Genomic DNA, 21,034 nt, shown 5'->3' on the forward strand with positions numbered 1-21,034 from the left:
ACAAAGATATCAGAACAGTTACAAAATCATCTGAGCAGTTACAGTAAAACATGAAGACAAAATTAGTTATTCTGGTCACAGTCGATTTGTGATTCTGGTAAATATTTCAGCATTAAAGACTCAGGCTATGATGGAGATATAAAATATATATATATATATATATATATATATATATATATATATATATATATATATATATATATATATATATATACATATATGTATATATATATATATATATATACTGTATATATATATATATATATATATATATATATATATATATATATATATATATATATATATATATACATATATATATATATACATATATACATACATACATACATACATATATATATACATACAGTATATGTATATACATACAGTATATATATATATATATATATATATACATACACATATATATATGTATATATATACATACACATATATATATAATATTTACGACCTTGTATTAATCTAACTGGCACGTCCTCATCACTACAACCATGTAAACGCACGAATTAACCTTTATCAGAAACCAGAAAACCTAATAAGACTTTCGACCTTGACTCTGAAACCAAATACAAGTTGGCTATAAAAAGAAATGGTGCAGACAACGAAGCATCCGAAAACAGGAAGTTAACCGAAAGCATCGAAAGCATCTTGCATACTCTCTCAGGAAAGGGTAGGTTTAAAAGTCGCTCATGAATGGCAGAGGCAAGGGACAGTGACATTGCCCTAGCAAGCAGGACAATGCCCTAGAGACTGACCATATATTATATGATCAGCGCCCAAGGCCCCTCTCCACCCAAGCTAGGACCAGGGAGGGCCAGGCAGTGGCTGCTGATGACTCAACAGATAGACCTATAGGCTCCCCGAAACCCCTGCCCCCACCCTTAGCTCACAAGGATGGTAAGGTTGTAGGCACTAAAGGCACTAACGAGTCTGAGCGGGACTCGAACCCCCGTCTGGCAAACACCAGGCAGAGACGTTACCAATCAGGCCACAACAACCCAAAGGGAGGGGGAAAGACGATTCGAGTAGCAGCTGTAACCGGAACTACAGTAGTCTTTGTAAATACATACGATTACTCTCTTCTGGCAGCATGCTTGTAAAACTAAAGCACACTGGAATTGCAAAATTTTGCCAGAACTTTGCAACTATGCTTTTCATTTTCATCTATTTTGCCAGAACTTTGCAACTATGCTTTTCATTTTCATCTATTTTGCCAGAACTTTGCAACTATGCTTTTCATTTTCATCTATTTTGCCAGAACTTTGCAACTATGCTTTTCATTTTCATCTATTTTGCCAGAACTTTGCAACTATGCTTTTCATTTTCATCTATTTTGCCAGAACTTTGCAACTATGCTTTTCATTTTCATCTATTTTGCCAGAACTTTGCAACTATGCTTTTCATTTTCATCTGTCTGAAAATGGGGTAATGTACTTTTTTTTCTATTTCATTTATATTGTTCCTGTACTTGTTCGTATTTAACTGCTTACGACGCCAGATAACGTGTGAGAGAGAGAGAGAGAGAGAGAGAGAGAGAGAGAGGAGAGAGAGAGAGAGAGAGAGAGAGAGAGAGAGATGTACCTTATTTCTATTTCATTTATATTCTTCCTGTATTTGTTCATATTAAACTGTGTACGACGCCAGAGAGAGAGAGAGAGAGAGAGAGAGAGAGAGAGAGAGAGAGAGAGAGAGAGAGGGAGAGAGAGAGAGAGAGAGAGTGAGTATCACCATGTATAGCCGACTCCTGTATACTGTATGTGGATCAGAACGTTATTCATATTAGATACTGACAGCTAAGACGTCATAAAATTGTGTACTGTATTGGCTGCAATGACAAATTGCATAGCATCCTGGCTCATTTGGCAGAATATCCATGAACTTGGCTATTAGTGATATTTTTCCAATGATATTAGCTATTTTTTCTAATGCTATTACCTATTTTTTTCCAATGCTATTAGCTCTTTTTTCTAATGCTATTACCTACTTTTTTCCAATGCTATTAGCTCTTTTTTCTAATGCTATTACCTATTTTTTTTTCAATGCTATTAGCTAATTTTTCCAATGCTATTACCTATTTTTTTCCAATGCTATTAACTATTTTTTCTAATGCTATTACCTATTTTTTTCCAATGCTATTAGCTATTTTTTCTAATGCTATTACCTATTTTTTTCCAATGCTATTAGCTCTTTTTTCAACGCTATTATCTATCCTTTTTTCAATACTATAAATAACTTAGTTTTTTTTTCTTTTAAATTTCGCATTTTCTTTGAAAGACCGATATTGAAGAGACATAAGAATGGTCATTGAGCAAAACAAAGAATGAGCTTCGAATGTTACTATTGTTAACATAATGTGGAAAAAAAAGTTTGGCTCAAGAATTTACATTTCGATATCATTTAGGCAGGTTCGGATAGCGCTCGAAGTAGCTGACACTTGAAAGTCAATCTGAGGATTTGTATAAATTTTTTTGTTAAACTTACTTATCAAAATATGCATCTTATGAGAAATTCCTCATTTTGAAATTAACCTCACAGGAAAGTTAATGAACCAAGTTTACCAATAACATATATATATATATATATATATATATATATATATATATATATATATATATATATATATATATATATACATATATACATATATATACACATATATACATATATATATATATATATATATACATATATATATATACATATATATATATATATATATATATATATATATATATATTGTATATATATATATATATATATATATATATATATATATATATATATATATACATATATACACACACACATATATATATATATACATACATATATACATATATATATATATATATATATATATATATATACATACATATATACATATATATATATATATATATATATATATATATATATATATATATATATATATATACATACATATATACATATATATATATATATATATATATATATATATATATATATATATATATATATTTTTATATATGTGTGTGTGTGTATATATATGTGCATATATATATATATATATATAGAGAGAGAGAGAGAGAGAGAGAGAGAGAGAGAGAGAGAGAGAGAGAGAGAGAGAGAGAGAGAGAGAGAGAGAGAGAGAGAGAGAATTGTGGATGAAATTTACCAATAAAATGTTAAATATATACAGAGAGAGAAATTGGAGATGAAATTGAGACAGAACTGCATTAAGCGAGTGTGAAATTATTTAGGTTTAAATCTATAATGCTAGTATGAGTGACTAGAAACAGTGTAACTAGAATATTTATAGGGGCGGAGAATTGAATGCCGCTAAATGTTACGCTAGCGTCGCAAGCGTCTCCGATGTTGTGACTTATGACTGTGTAAGGCATGTCTGAATCAGGGTTGCCAGATTGGCCTTTTCTTGCCAAAAAAACCCTCCAAATTTGGCCTTTTTTTCGTGCTCGATACCTAAATTTGGCCTTTTGAAATTGGTTAGCATTAAATGCTGTTTTCGGCCTTTTTTCTACAATTAGGTTGGCCTTTTAAAGATGCAGTTGATCAGACGTTGGCCTTTTCTCATTTGGAAAACCTGGCAACCATGGTCTGAATACAGGAAAGGCACGATGTGCAAATATATGAGGAATAATTTTTATTCCAGATAAAAGTGATAGGAGTGAGAATAACAGTCAAAGGCACAATATTACTTAGTAAGTAAAGAACATAGATGGAACTATGGCAATAGTTATTTTACTGGGACAACGTATCATATAATAATAATAATAATAATAACAATAATAATAATAATAATAATTGTTACTATTATTATTATCATTACTACCTCAGCTACAACCTTAGTTGGAATATTTACTTTATTTTGTTACTGTTAAAATACTTCAATTTTCCTTGTTTCCTTTCCCCACTAGGCTATTTTCCCTGTTGGAGCCCCTGGGATTATACCATCCCGCTTCTCCAACTAGGGTTGTAGCTTAGCAAATAATAATAATAATAATAATAATAATAATAATAATAATAATAATAATAAAAGCAGGATGCTATATGCCCAAGGGCACCAACAGGGAAAAATAGCCCAATAAGAAAAGGAAATAAATAACTATATGAAAAGTAATGAACAATAAAACTAGAATATTTTAAGAACAGCAACAACATTAAAACAGATCACTCATATAGCCTATAAACTACCAAGTTGTGGAATGATCTTCCTAATCGGGTTGTTTAATCAGTAGAACTTCAAAAGTTCAAAGTTGGAGCAAATGCTTTTTTGTTGACCAGGCGGACATGAGTCTTTTTATAGTTTATATATGACATATTTGTTTTTGACGTTGTTAATAGTTTATATATGACATATCTCTTTTGACATTACTTTTTTTAGAATGATTTATTGTTAATTTGTTCTCTTCAGTTATTTATTTCTTTATTTCCTTTCCTCACTGGGCTATTTTTCCCTATTGGAGCCCCTGGGCTTATAGCATCTTGCTTTTCCAATTAGGGTTGTAGCTTGGATAGTAATAATAATAATATGTCAACCTGTTCCACATAAAAAGCTGATCAAAAAATTGATTGGGAAAGAACAGGATAGATCTTCACTATTGGATAAGGATTTTTTAGTCTAGAGAAATATTCTAAAAACAGATAAAACATCAATGTGAAAAGAATGTTAAGATATGCAAAAGTGCATGACTGGCTTACCGTACGAATAGTTTTTATAGTTTATGTAGATATTTTAATGTTGTTACTTTTCTTAAAATATCTTATTTTCCTTTTTGTCCTTTTCTCACTGGGCTATTTTCCCAGTTTGAGCCCCTGGGCTTATAGCATTCTGCTTTTCCAACTAGGGTTCATAATAATAATAATAATAATAATATTTTCCTTTTTTTCCTTTTCTCACTGGGTTATTTTCCCAGTTTGAGCCCCTGGGCTTATAGCATTCTGCTTTTCCAACTAGGGTTATAGCTTAGCAAGTAATAATAATAATAATAATAAAGCAAGGGTGTCAGGCCTCTAGAGTTTTCACACGTTGGTAAAACTATCATGTATAAGGAATGCTGATCAGTAGGGCCAATTAATTCTTGTAAATTGTATCTTAAATTTTCAACTGAATCATAGCCTATAAGGAACCCATACATAGGACACGATATGACGACCAATGCTTATGTGACATTATTATAATTATTATTATCATTATTATTATTATTATTTTGTTTTGTTTCATTTGTTGATGTCGGCTACCCCCCAAAATTGGGGGAAGTGCCTTTGGTATATGTATGTGATGATGTATGTATGTATTATCATTATTATTATTATTATTATTATTATTATTATCATTATTATTATCATTATCAGCTAAGCTACAACCCCAGTTGCAAAAAGCAAGATACTATAAGCCCAAGGGCTCCCAATTTGAGAAAATAGCCAAGTGAGGGAAAAAATGAGGAAATAAATAAACGACATGAGAAAAATTAACAATAAAGTATTCTAAAACCAGTAACAGCAAGATGCTATAAGCCCAAGGGCTCCCAATTTGAGAAAATAGCCAAGTGAGGAAAAAAATAAGGAAATAAATAAACGATATGAGAAAAATTAACGATAAAATATTCTACGAATAGTAACAGAGTTTATCAGCTAAGCTACAACCCTAGATGGAAAAGCAAGACACTATAATCCCGAGGGCTCCCAATTTGAGAAAATAGCCAAGTGAGGAAAAAAATAAGGAAATAAATAAACGATATGAGAAAAACTAACAATAAAATATTCTAAAAATAGTAACAGATCTTATAGTTATCATTTTGTATTACTTAAGACAAGTCATATCATGAAACGAATAGCTAAACAACATTCTAAATGAAATATATACAAATACATTTTTTCTCGTGAATTTCAAATATTAAAACATGAGTAACTGACTTAGGTAACAAGCACCTGTCAATCTTGTTGATAAACTTCTTGTGTTTGGAGAGAAGGATTGTTCCTTTATGGAACCAAATCCTATGGAACTTTGTAAATAAAATCCTATGAAACTTAATAAAGCAAATCCTATGGAACTTTGTAAATGAAATCCTATGAAACTTAATAAGGCAAATCCTATGGAACTTTGTAAATGAAATCCTATGAAACTTAATAAGGCAAATCCTATGAAACTTTGTAAATGAAATCCTATGAAACTTAATAACGCAAATCCTATGAAACTTTGTAAATGAAATCCTATGAAACTTAATAACGCAAATCCTATGGAACTTTGTAAATGAAATCCTATGAAACTTAATAACGCAAATCCTATGGAACTTTGTAAATAAAATCCTATGAAACTTAATAACGCAAATCCTATGGAACTTTGTCAATAAAATCCTATGGAACTTTGTCAATAAAATCCTATGAAACTTAATAAAGCAAATCCTATGGAACTTTGTCAATAAAATCCTATGAAACTTAATAAAGCAAATCCTATGGAACTTTGTCAATAAAATCCTATGAAACTTAATAAAGCAAATCCTATGGAACTTTGTCAATAAAATCCTATGAAACTTAATAAAGCAAATCCTATGGAACTTTGTAAATAAAATCCTATGAAACTTAATAACGCAAATCCTATGGAACTTTGTAAATAAAATCCTATGAAACTTAATAACGCAAATCCTATGAAACTTAATAACGCAAATCCTATGAAACTTTGTAAATAAAATCCTATGAAACTTAATAAAGCAAATCCTATGAAACTTTGTAAATAAAATCCTATGAAACTTAATAAAGCAAATCCTATGGAACTTTGTAAATAAAATCCTATGAAACTTAATAAAGCAAATCCTATGGAACTTTGTAAATAAAATCCTATGAAACTTAATAAAGCAAATCCTATGGAACTTTGTAAATAAAATCCCATGAAACTTAATAAAGCAAATCCTATGGAACTTAATAAAGCAAATCCTATGGAACTTTGTAAATCAAATCCTATGGAACTTAATAAAGCAAATACTATGGAACTTTATAAAGCTAATCCTGTGGACCTTTATAAATCAAATCCTATGGAACTTTATAAAGCAAATCCTATGGAACTTTATAATGCTAACCATATGGAACTTAATAAAGCAAATTCTATGTAACTCAATAAAGCAAATCCTACGGAACTTAATAAAGCAAATCCTATGGAACTTAATAAAGAAAATTCTATAGAACTTAATAAAGCAAATCCTGTGGACCTTTATAAATCAAATCCTATAGAACTTAATAAAGCAAATCCAATGGAACTTAATAAAGCAAATCCTACAGAACTTAATAAAGCAAATCCTATGGAACTTGATAAAGCAAATCCTATGGAACTTGATAAAGCAAATCCTATGGAACTTAATAAAGCAAATCTTATAGAACTTAAAGCAAATCCTATGGAACTTAATAAAGCAAATCTTTTAGAACTTAACAAAGCAAATACTACAGAACTTAGTAAAACAAATCCAATGGAACTTAATAAAGCAAATCCTATGGAACTTAATAAAGCAAATCCTATGGAACTTAATAAAGCAAATCCTACAGAACTTAGTAAAACAAATCCAATGGAACTTAATAAAGCAAATCCTATGGAACTTAATAAAGCAAATCCTATGGAACTTAATAAAGCAAATCCTATGGAACTTAATAAGGCAAATTCTATAGAACTTAACAAAGCAAATACTACAGAACTTAGTAAAACAAATCCAATGGAACTTAATAAAGCAAATCCTATGGAACTTAATAAAGCAAATCCTATGGAACTTAATAAAGCAACTCTTACAGAACTTAACAAAGCAAATCCTACGGAACTTAATAAATCAAATCCTATGGAACTTAATAAAGCAAATCCTACAGAACTTAATAAAGCAACTCCTACAGAACTTAATAAAACAAATCCAATGGAACTTAATAAAGCAAATTCTATAGAACTTAGTAAAACAAATCCAATGGAACTTAATAAATCAAATCCTATGGAACTTAATAAAGCAAATCCTATAGAACTTAATAAAGCAAATTCTATAGAACTTAATAAAGCAAATCCTATGGAACTTTACAAAGCAAATCCTATAGAACTTAATATATCAAATCCTATGGAACTTTACAAAGCAAATTCTATAGAACTTAATAAAGCAAATCCTATGGAACTTGAATAAAGCAACTCCTACAAAACTTAATATGATAAATGTAAAAGATGAAATACGCAGTTATAGCAAAGACTAATTATGGGAAAGCTGCCAGTTGAAAGAATACGGAAGGGGAAACACTTTTGTATTAAAACCAGTTACGTCAGAAAAGACGTCCCCCCACCTGTTCTACCCCTGGTCACAGGTGAGGACACATATGTGGAAACTGTAATGAGATGCAATGTTGTCATCTGTTTGTGTGTTACTTATCTATCAAACATTATTGATCTTTGTCTTGCTTTTTTTGTTTATTTATTTATTTTTGTACAGTTAGTTTGGTCATTGCAGTACTTCTCAGTTTCTTTTCCTCACAAGGCTGCTTTTCGTCATCTGTTTGTGTGTTACTTATCTATCAAACATTATTGATCTTTATTTGTCTTGCTTTTTTGTTTATTTATTTTTTGTACAGTTAGTTTGGTCATTATAGTACTTCTCAGTTTCTTTTCCTCACAAGGCTGCTTTTCCTAATGGGGACATTGGGAGTGTAACTTACTTTTCCAAATATGGCTGAAGCTTGGCTTGAAATATTAATAGTAATAATCTCCCCTATATAATAAAAGTGCAAGTGTCTGAATAAATATAAATAAATCAATAAATATACATATACATAAATATATATATACAGTATATATATATATATATATATATATATATATATATATATATATATATATATATATATATATATATATACACATAAATAAAATATATATATATACACATATATAATATATATATATATATATATATATATATACACATATAGTAAATACATATATTTATTTCAGGTCAAGCTCAGCAGCAAGACATATAAACACACTGTCTCTCCAAGCCTCACCAGGGTAAGGGCAGAGGGAGTACTGTTGTCATACCCTGGTTAGAGGGGTTGTAGTCAGGAAACAGTAGAATGTGCTAGTGTGCATCTATGTGCATTTAGCCATCATTTTTGACGGGGCACGTACTTTAGTAATTATAATAATGACCTGAGGTACATAGCTTCCTACAGAGTAATCCCATACAGAGCCCCAATATAAGAGAGATTCTTATAGGCACCAAAGACTTGACTACTCGCTTCGCTGCCATATCGCAAGAATGAAGATGTCACAAAATTCTGCATTCCCATGGAGATAGGTTGATGACACAGTACATAAAGTGACATAATGGGCTTTGCCCCACCCCCTCCAAACAAAGCTAAACACTGTACTGTAGTTCTATCACTTGAAGAGTGAAGTATATTTATGGAAAGTGGTATTGTGTGTACCTCTTTGGCTTAGCAGCATCTCCTAATCCATTAAATATGCCTCTGATAATCAATTCTTTAGAAAGGATAACTTGAAGGGTTGGAATATTTTCTAAAATCTTTACTTTATTCTGAATGTGAAATTTCCTCCCCTATTTCTCCTATGTCTGTGCTTCAAGTTCCTGAGTCAAAATATAAAATAAAATTTTCTTAAATTTCGGATGCCTGGTCAGTTTTTTTTTATCTATGTTTGCCCCCCCCCCTCCAATAAAACTAAGCATAAAGCAGTCTATGTTGTAATAGTATAACATTATCTAGTAAATACTACTTTTTTTTTTACCAAACTTAAATGTAAACAGAATACTATACAGTTAACTAATATACTGCAAGAGCAAAACAGAGTTAATATGGTTTCATTCAAAAAGCTCTTGCACAAATGATTGGAGATACAGTAAACATCTAAATTTAACTTTTTTTTTTTAATTAGGAATACTTTAGAACACCAACCACTCCCAAAATGATTTGTCCCCCAAGCTCCAGACCACATTTTGAACATTTTGCTTACCTCAACTTAGCACGATTTAAGACAAGACTACAATTTCACATAATTTGTAAAATTTGCAAATTCTGTACATAAATAAGAGAAGATAAACTGCCCTGGAGAGTAGAAAAGGGATTTTGACGAAGGAAAAATCTATTTCTGGGCGAGAGACCTGTGCCGCCCAGTGAAATGCTCCTATTGCACCGTTTATATGCTTTCATCTAGCGTAATTCAGTTATATTCCTTAGAAATGGTGCAATAGGAGCATTTCACTGGCCGGCACAGGTTGAGCCCAGAAAAGTGGACATAAAATATGCCCAATGGCCTTCAAAAGGTTTAGAGTATACACTGAATCCTGAAGTACCAGCACTTCATTTGTAGAAGTAAACATCAGTTATTTGAAATGGCATCAAATAGGAAGAAAATTGCCAAACTAGAACCTACCAAAAGGACCATGGAAGTACTGTATGATCAACCAAAAATACATACAGTATACTTTCCTTGAAACCTATTTTCTGGCGAGATAACTATGGTTGTGCTCTACAATAGACCCGAACATAGTGACCTTACCTGGCGAGAAAACTATGCTTGTGCTCTACAATAGACCCGAACATAGTGACCTTACCTGGCGAGATAACTATGCTTGTGCTCTACAATAGACCCGAACATAGTGACCTTACCTGGCGAGATAACTATGCTTGTGCTCTACAATAGACCCAAACATAGTGACCATACCACTTTGGAAGGTTTGACTTATAGATATCCTTTCTGGCTAACTATTCCAATTTACTTAGCGAGGGATAGAGATATTACTGTACCAACAATATTATGGTATACTGTTCCCAGTATACTATATTTATGCAGCACACCCCTTCCCTTCCTTTATTTTCACAAAAACTTAACTACCAAAAAAATATACAATAGTATAAATATCAGCGTCAAACTTGGCCTTTGGTGCTAATGTGGAATCAAATAATATTAGTAGTTAAATACAAAACAACAGTCATAATAACAAAAACAGTAGTAGGCTACTTCTCTTCATAAGTGCTCGACAAATTTCAAAAATATGTATTGCTACAACAAAATAAGAGCTACAGCAGTCTAAAACAGGTCAGTTGCTACAGGTATCATATTTATTATAATAATTACAAAGTTCTACCTCACTCTAACTACAGTATACAGTAAACAAGTGAGTTTCATACATACAAGTGTATGTATGGTATATACAAAAATTTAAAAATTCAAAAGTAAGACACTTACCCTACGATCTAACATCCTCAGGGCTTCCTGGGCCATTCCCTCGGCCTTTTGCTGAAGCGGAGCCTCCTGCAAAGATTGTGTGCAATTAGAAGAACAGCACACAAACACTGCAAGCAAGCAAAACGCACGAGAGGGACGGGTAGGAAGCACGTAAGGCTAGCATGCGCACACAATATATAAAAGGATAAATTCATTATTGGTTTTATATCTAGACCTCTAAAACAAGCGTCACAATGCAAAAATGGCGCCAGTAATTGCAATTTAGTGACAAAATTAGAATATAAACAGTCTTGCTGGGAAATGTCATGTATACCCTATGGCAGATTAACTAGTCAAATTCTTACAATTAGTCATAAACTTAAAGTATTTGTAATAAAAATCCCCTATAGCTGATAAAGGGTGTCACTTAATATTCCTTCAGCAACTATGGTATGCTTTCAACCATCAAATACGCATGCATAAAATGTACGTACTGTTCAGTATAGTATGTGAAAGACAAAGCCTATCTTAATCAGGTTAGGCTCTCAAACACTAACAAGTGGCAATTTTTCTGGAAATTTACACTATAAATAGCCTATTATGTAAGCTTCTATAACTTATAAGATAAAAAAATATACAGTAAACCTATCAACAAACATTAAATGTTTGTAAGTACTGCACTCAGAACTACTATACTTATTAATTTCCTATTCTGTTTTAAGAGATACCCATCTGCCTCCCCCCCCCACAAAAGAACATTAATAAATATAGTCCTGTACATATAGTTATTTGCAAAACTACTTAACAAACCCTTACGACAAGCAACTTTACAGAAAACTATGTAACCACATAAATTTTCCACATACATAATAGCAGTTATTTACTTTAACCCTTTTACCCCCAAAGAACGTACTGGTACGTTTCACAAAAGCCATCCCTTTACCCCCATGGACGTACCGGTACGTCCTTCCAAAAAAAATGCTATAAAGATTTTTTTTTTCATATTTTTGATAATTTTTTTTAGAAAATTCAGGCATTTTCCAAGAGAATGAGACCAACCTGACCTCTCTATGACAAAAATTAAGGCTGTTAGAGCAATTTTTTAAAAAATATACTGCAAAATGTGCTGGGAAAAAAATAACCCCTTGGGGTTAGAAATTTTCAAATACCCCGGGGGCAAAAGGGTTAAGATTTTCAATTTGAACATCTAATGCTGGAGATATCAGGGTTTCAGTTTGCACTGCAAACTTGCCCATTGGTTTGCCCCCCTGTGGTAAATAATGCAGATAGGAAATTGGTTTACAATATGACAGTACATTACAAATATTACACTAAAGCATGACAAGAAACATCTTAATGCTGACTTCAACACTTGCCCCTGACACACATGCAGATACATATGCAAACAAAAACTAACAAGTCCAACATAGACAATGACACTGGAGGTACAGTAATAGCCTTTTAAAATTCAATCTGATTTTAATCTAAAGACTTTTAACCCTTTTACCCCCAAAGGACGTACTGGTACGTTTCACAAAACCCATCCCTTTACCCCCATGGACGTACCGGTACGTCCTTGCAAAAAAATGCTATAATTTTTTTTTCTTCATATTTTTGATAATTTTTTGAAAAAAATTCAGGCATTTTCCAAGAGAATGAGACCAACCTGACCTCTCTAAGACAAAAATTAAGGCTGTTAGAGCAATTTAAAAAAAATATACTGCAAAATGTGCTGGGAAAAAAATAACCCCTTGGGGGTTAAGGGTTGGAAATTTCCAAAGAGCCTGGGGGTAAAAGGGGTAAATGTTTTACTTATATGCTGTTGGAATCTATGGAGAAATTTCAGTCTCCTTAAAAAATCATTTGAAGTTGTGGTGCAAGCCCTTCTCGTGACAAATACATTTACTTTAAATTAATAGTACAGTATCCTTATTGAATTATGCACTAAGGACTAACAGCTTGGATTTAGACCCCTGGGTGATGTAGAAAGTTAACATTATAATAAAAATGCTGTATATCATAAAAATGAACATCTAAACAAAGAGTACCGCAGATATATCGAATGAACTTTTATTTACCATATCTTTCAATTAGTCTGCACACCAAAAATATTTGATTTGATATATCACATTTCTATTTTCTTAAACATTCAGTTCCCACAAAATGTAAAGACCCCATAAATATCTAACAGGCTAACTAAATTAACCCTTTTACCCCCAGGCTATTCGGAAATTTCCAACCCTTAACCCCCAGGGGTTATTTTTTTTCAAGCACATTTTGCAGTATATATTTTTTTTAAATTGCTCTAACAGCCTTAATTTTCGTCATAGAGAGGTCAGGTTGGTCTCATTCTCTTGGAAAATGCCTGAAGTTTCTCAAAAAACTATAAAAAATATGCAAAAAAAAAATTTAAATGGCAGTTTTTTGCAAGGACATACCGGTACGTCCATGGGGGGGGTAAAGGGATGAGTTTTGTGAAACGTACCAGTACGTCCTTTGGGGGTAAAAGGGTTAATGAAAACCCACACCTGATACGCAAGTGTAAATATAATCCCATTCAAACATATCATAGATGCATCAGACTATAAGTACATTCTAGATTATAGGGTCGAGTAGTCTGGTCATGCTAGGTATACGGTATAAGAATAAAATCTAAATCAACATAAAGTGCACCATTATATGCCTCCATTTCCAGTAATTCTTATGTTTCAAGAACTTTCCCTAGAACTTCCATTAACACAAAATGCAACAAAATAAAGCCGTTTCAAGAACTTTCCCTAGAACTTCCATTAACACAAAATGCAACAAAATAAATAAAGCCGTTTCAAGAACTTTCCCTAGAACTTCCATTAACACAAAATGCAACAAAATAAATAAAGCCGTTTCAAGAACTTTCCCTAGAACTTCCATTAACACAAAATGCATCAAAATAAATAAAGCCGTTTCAAGAACTTTCCCTAGAACTTCCATTAACACAAAAAGGCAACAAAATAAATAAAGCCAAGCTAAAGATCCCTGATGTTTCAATGGCAGTGAATGAAGACTAATATATTATAAACAACCAATTTAATTGATATAAATTAATAAAATCCTTCCCTCTCACCAATGCTGACCTTCAAACCATATTCATAAATTATCTTGCTATTTATCTTTAACAATATTACATATTTCTACTTTTCTCTACTTTTGAAGGTAAATAAAATGATTCTATAGCCCATGATACTTGGGATAATTAACATTATTGTAAGGAAAATATGGTTAATGAAGTTGAGTAACATTTCAATATGATCGAGTGCGAGCTAAAGTTTTATGCTTATGTGAAAGTTCTTAATTCCAAAACAACTACTAAGGCAGATGGCAGAAGTTGTTGGGAGGAATGGCATTGAAATCTCAACACAGCTGAAGGAGAACAAAAAATATTCAGGACAGCAAAGTAGCCTAAGAAAGGTGTAAAAGATGAGACAGAGTACATAACATAAAAATACAGTACAGTATATACTAAAGTTGAAATTAAAGAAATATTGGAATACTGAAGACTATATCTTTAAAGCTGCAGATGAAAAGAATGTTCATGAACTGAGGAAGCTGGCAAAAAGGGATTTTGACGAAGGAAAAATCTATTTCTGGGGAGAGACCTGTGATGCCCGGTGAAAAGGGTCCTTCTTTACACTTTTCTGATATAAATCTTCCAAATATACCAGAGAAAGATAAAAGCACGGAATGCAGAGGTTACTACCCTCGCGCGAGCACCTTGTGGGTGTCGTGTATAAAGCAGGGGCGTGTGAAAACCACTATTCACATGCTGACTTCCATTTATATAATTCCTTAATCAAAGGGAAGGGCCGTAACAGAGGCCCTAGAAACCACACTTGGACCACGCCACCTACACCTAACACGAGCGCCCTCTAGGACATCCTTCTGTTTTAGGGATGAATAGATAAAATAGCTAAAAAGATTTAAAAAGACCTGCATGGCCAAAAGATCAACAACAGAAGCAATTACATGAAAACCAGAATACAGAGGAATGATTATACCACATATTAGTTTTTCTTGAAAATTAATTAATAAGGGCATTACATATGCAGGTGTCAAAGAGTCTTGTCATGCAAGTGATGTTACTCTACCATTGACACTAAATATAGTGGAGGCAGTGGGAGGGCTATTATATAGTTGGAAATAAAATGTTGGAGTCCATCGAAGTTCAGCGCTTAGCAATTTACCGTTATGCATAATAATGGATGATAGGAGGATAGATGTGAGGCAAGAGAGCGTGCTAGAAATAGGAATGAATGGCGAGCGATTGTGACGCAGTTCCGGTAGGCCCTGCTGCTTCCTCCGGTGCCTTAGATGACCGCGGAGGTAGCAGCAGTAGGGGATTCAGCATTATGAAGCTTCATCTGTGGTGGATAATGTGGGAGGTTGGGCTGTGGCACCCTAGCAGTACCAGCTGAACTCGGTTGAGTCCCTGGTTAGGCTGGAGGAACGTAGAGAGTAGAGGTCCCCTTTTTTGTTTTGTTTCATTTGTTGATGTCGGCTACCCCCCAAAATTGGGGGAAGTGCCTTTGGTATATGTATGTATGTATAATAATGGAGGAAGCTCCACCAACAAGTGCAAAGAAAGGAGGCCACAAGGAAAATTTGTAAGCGGATAACCAAGTGTTGACAGAAATCTGAGGAACAGATGGTAGTAAATTTTTAAAAGGTGTAAGGGTGTGATGGAAAGGACTGAAAATCAAAGTAATCAAAGCAAAGATCATGGTAATTGGGAAGGAAGAAAACAAAAAAGTACAATCAGACATTTAGTGGGGGAGAACTACTTGGTGTATGCTGAATGTATCAGATGATATTACAAGAGGTCTTTTGAATAACATGAACCAACTTTTCACAAAGTACTGTACACAATATTTTTCTTAAATACTGACCCCCCCCCCAAAAAAAAAAAATTATATAATAATAATAATAATAATAATAATAATAGAGGCTGGGTTTGGCTAATCCTTATTTTAGTGATCCTTCCTACCATCGAGAGTTGATATTTTATCCACATAGCTCACTTCCTTTTAGGTAATTCTCCTGTTGACATGATCTTTGCTTCATTCCTACCACTATGAGTTACTTTGTGATCAGATATGCCTTCTGATTGAAAGTTTAAATATTGTGTGTTGTACTGTAACAATCATCTTATTGAGCCATCTTGTGATATTCACACATTGTTCTACTTGTAGATGGCATAACTGTACTAACTATTCTTAATAAATGCGCGGAGTGTAAAGGTTTTTCTGTTAATGGTATCTGAAAAGATCTCGCATATTTACACTATCATTCCTCATTTTAAGCCTCTTTCCAATAAGATTCAATTCCTTGGCAGTATCTACTTAACCCTTTTACCCCCAGGGCCCTTTGGAAATTTCCAACCCTTAACCCCCAAGGGGTTATTTTTTACCCAGCACATTTTGCAGTATATTTTTTTAAAGTGCTCTAACAGCCTTAATTTTTGTCATAGAGAGGTCAGGTTGGTCTCATTCTCTTGGAAAATGCCTGAATTTTCTCAAAAAATTATCAAAAATATGAAAAAAAAAAATTTCATAGCATTTTTTTGCAAGGACGTACCGGTACGTCCATGGGGGTAAAGGGATGGCTTTTGTGAAATGTACCAGTACGTCCTTTGGGGGTAAAATGGTTAACTAATAAAGAAAATTGCAGCCAATTTAGCTAGCTGAGTTGAATCACTACAGACAAACGTTTCAGTCTCACAGGTGTATTTAGGGTAATTGGTGCCTAGGTCCTCAACTATTCTTCCTGAAAGATTGTCCACAGCTACAAGTAGAGCTGAGTAATGAAACCCTGGTGAGCTCATCAATACCCTTCCTTAGGAAAAATTATGCCTAACATTCAGCAACTCATACTTAGGCGTACGTAGGTTATGAAACATTATACTGTATGATACAAGTACAGTATTAGAATTCCTAAAAATTAAATGGGATCATAAAGTGCCATAGGCCTTTTCTGGGTCGACCTGTGGCGGCCGGTGAAAAGGGGTCCTTCTAATACACTTTTCTGATAAAATCTTCCAATTATACCAGAGAAAGATAAAAGCATGGAATGCAGAGGTTACTACCCTCGCGCGAGCACCTTGTGGGTGTCGTGTATAAAGCAAAGGCGCGTGAAAGCCACTATTCACAGGCTGTCTTCCATTTAGTTAATTCCTTCGTCAAAGGGATGGGCCGATACAGAGGCACCAGCCAACCTACCAGAGCCACGCCACCCACGCCTTCCCTGTAGCTATAATACTGCAAACATTTTATCAAATGCCCCACACGTAAAACAACTCTCAATAATTTCTAAATCCACTTTCATATTAAAAACCTTCCCCAGTTCTATGGACTATTTGTCAAACTAATAACTGTTGAGACATGTTTACTATCATTACCTAAATTGCACTATAGTCCATTTGTTTTAGCGATGCATATCTGCACCGAGTCGCAGCGGTGCCCTTTTAGCTCGGAAAAGTTTCCGGATCGCTGATTGGTTGGACAAGATAATTCTAACCAATCAGCGATCAGGAAACTTTTCCGAGCTAAAAGGGCACCGCCGCAAGTCGGTGCAAATATGCATCGCTAAAAGAAATGGACTGTAGTTATTTACTACACTAGAGATGGGACAGTATGACACTGTTTATGAAGAAAAGGCCGAGATCTGAAGCATCAAAAGTACCCCATTAATTACACTTATGTGAATATAGCTCTATAATTACATTTATGTGTGAATGTAGATGAATGGAGTCAAAACATTGGCTACATCCACTCGATGTCAAGAATAGCAATAATGTGGCAGCTTTCAAGAAAAACCTTGAGACTTATCTTTTTAGAAAGTGTTATAATAGTGACCTGAAAACTACTAAGCCTGAATACAAATGCTAGCAAAATAACTGATAACGATACAGAGCAAAATATTAACTGGAAAGAATTTATCTTTTCACACACCAAGGCCCGCCTGAACAGACCTTTAGTGTCTGATGGAGGGTGAGAAATAAACCCGTAAAAGTAAGTAGTTCAACATCAAGTCCTAAAAGATGGGAATTTAGGAAAACTAGGGGTTCAAGGAAGATTGAATATCAGGAATTAGTTCACTAAGCAGTACCTACATAGAGGGATCTGTGCATTTCTTTTTAGGAATTATTATTATTATTACTATCCAAGCTACAACCCTAGTTGGAAAAGCAAGATGCTATAAGCCCAAGGGCCCCAATAGGGAAAAATAGCCCAGTGAGGAAAGGAAATAAATAAATGAAGAAAACAAATTAACAATAAATCATTCTAAAAAAGGCACCAACGTCAAAACAGATATGTCATATATAAACTATTAACAACGTCAAATACAAATATGTCATATATAAACTATAAAAAGACTCATGTCCGCCTGGTCAACAAAAAAGCATTTGCTCCAACTTTGAACTTTTGAAGTTCTACTGATTCAACAACCCGATTAGGAAGATCATTCCGGATCTATGTATTTATCAACGAAATGAAGATGCATTGTCAGAGCAAAGAATCATCTTAGCCATATTTTTACAAGCTGCAGGCCTGTCAAGTTGCTACTATGTTGTCGTTCTTGTACTTGGTGTGTATACTATAATTTTTTGCCTAATCCGCTATTATTCATGAAACCATCGTCATGACAAACTTAAGGGATATTTAGGTATGAAATTTAAATCCCTAATCAAGGATCAATATTGTCTCAATAATTATCATCTGCTCTCAAACTAATCCCTTACGCTTACTTCCTTACAACTAGTTTTCCCGGTTAAAAAAAAAATGAATGAAATCAATACCTATAAATTGCTTGACGTTTAATCTTTAACTTTGAACAGCAGTAAAATGAGAGACTTAAAAACCTCTTCACAACTTTATCAAAGATAAAATGCTCGCTTGGGCCAATAATCTGAAATATCATTGCCAGTAACCATCGATCCTCTCAGTATTTCTTTCCAAAATCCTTTCTCAAATTAGTAATTAATTTGTGAAAAATAATAAAATTTCGACATCTATTTAGTGTCAGATTTGCGTGAAAATTGTTATATAGACATTAGAAGCGAGTACTGTACTGTACTTATTGATCACTGAACATAAATTTGTGAAAGACCACTGATTACTAATTTATTAAGTAATTAATCATTAGTAGGTACTAATTTAAAAACATACTCCTTCCTTAATACTCAGCTGATCTGTCTGAAACTTGATCAAAGTAAAGATTATCCCAATGTGCATTATACTGTGCAGTAATTCAATACAGTATATCCTATTATTGGATGGCACAGCATAATAACGTCATCATATACATGTTTTATTTTAGTCAATACAATGAACTTCTTAGCCAAGATCGTTAAAGCAAGTGCTTCTCATTGCTACAACAGATCAAATGTATTCTTTTGTTGGCTTTATATTTATAATAAAGAATTCTTTTAAAAAATCAAGGATAACGTAAAAGGGATTTTGACGAAGGAAAAATCTATTTCTGGGAAGAGACCTGTGACGGCCGGTGAAAAGAAGTCCGTCTTTACACTTTTCTAATATAAATCTTCCAAATATACTAGAGAAAGATAAAAGCATGGAATGCAGAGGTTATTACCCTCGCGCGATCACCTTGTGGGTGTCGTGTATACAACAGGGGCATGTGAAAACCACTATTCACAGGCTGTCTTCCATTTAGATAATCCCTTCATCAAAGGGGAGGGCCATGACAGGCCCTAGAGAACACAGTTGGACTACCCAAAATGACAGGGCCATTTTAGTTATAATAGTCTTTCGAGAACTTCCTGCTGCAAATCTTAAACCACAAGCTGTACTGTATTGCTTTCAATAACGTCTTGCCAAGCTTTCCAACTGTGTCTTGTTAGTTTCCATTTCTCTTTTGAAAATCAGTCCTTTATAAGTTAGCCTTAATTGAGTCAACAAATAACTTGGTTTCTTGTTAAGCTACAGTACTATGGTATAATGGAATAACTTACAAACTCTTTCAAGCTTTCCTCTCAAAAAGTAATTTCAAGTTTTGATGAGAGAAACTGTAGCTGATAACTTATATTCATTTTAGCCACCAAATCCCCTCTAATGATAAAAGGATTTTATCTGCCACTTAGGAAGACTTGTTTCTCTACAATATAGTCCTTCCAAATTCCTAAGTTGATTTTTCACTTCACAAATCACAATTCTTCCCAATATGTTCTTTGAAAGTTTTGATATAACAGAAAGAAATTTGAAAAGTGTCTTTGAATGAATCATGATTCATGATCATCCACGAAAAGTTTCCTTCCCGTTTCAGTATCAAGAATCACACCAACATATACTTCAAGGTTAAGAGAAGCTACAAGTGTTCTTGAGGTGCCATTTGCACCACTAATACGTACTAGTATTCGTGAATCTGCTCCTACATTAAACCAAAAGCTGTATTGGTTTTTTTTTTACCTAGGTAGAACCTATAACCTGCTTAACCCTTTTACCCCCAGGCTCTTTGGAAATTTCCAACCCTTAACCCCCAAGGGGTTATTTTTTCCCCAGCACATTTTGCAGTATATTTTTTTTAAATTGCTCTAACAGCCTTAATTTTTGTCATAGAGAGGTCAGGTTGGTCTCATTCTCTTGGAAAATGCCTGAATTTTTTCATAAAATTATAAAAAATATATATATATATATATATATATATATATATAAAAAATTTATAGCATTTTTTTGCAAGGACGTACCGGTACGTCCATGGGGGTAAAGGGATGAGTTTTGTGAAACGTACCAGTACGTCCTTTGGGGGTAAAAGGGTTAACAA

At 33.3% G+C, this 21,034-nt stretch overlaps 1 protein-coding gene across 11 annotated transcripts in view; it reads right to left on the reverse strand.

The window, feature by feature from the left end:
- chico (insulin receptor substrate 1 chico) overlaps positions 1 to 21,034 on the reverse strand; it is a 179,958-nt gene that overhangs the window by 148,294 nt on the left and 10,630 nt on the right. For 10 of the 11 annotated variants that reach the window (XM_068349662.1, XM_068349656.1, XM_068349660.1 and 7 more), the window contains exon 3: positions 11,240 to 11,305. The exons of the other annotated variant lie outside the window; for it this stretch is intronic. In XM_068349662.1, coding sequence (XP_068205763.1) covers positions 11,240 to 11,305 — 66 coding nt within the window. The remainder of the gene's footprint in view (positions 1 to 11,239; positions 11,306 to 21,034) is intronic. 11 annotated transcript variants of the gene reach the window in all.

This window comes from Palaemon carinicauda, chromosome 26 (genome assembly GCF_036898095.1).
Source record: "Palaemon carinicauda isolate YSFRI2023 chromosome 26, ASM3689809v2, whole genome shotgun sequence".
NCBI classification, from domain to species: Eukaryota; Metazoa; Arthropoda; class Malacostraca; order Decapoda; family Palaemonidae; genus Palaemon; species Palaemon carinicauda.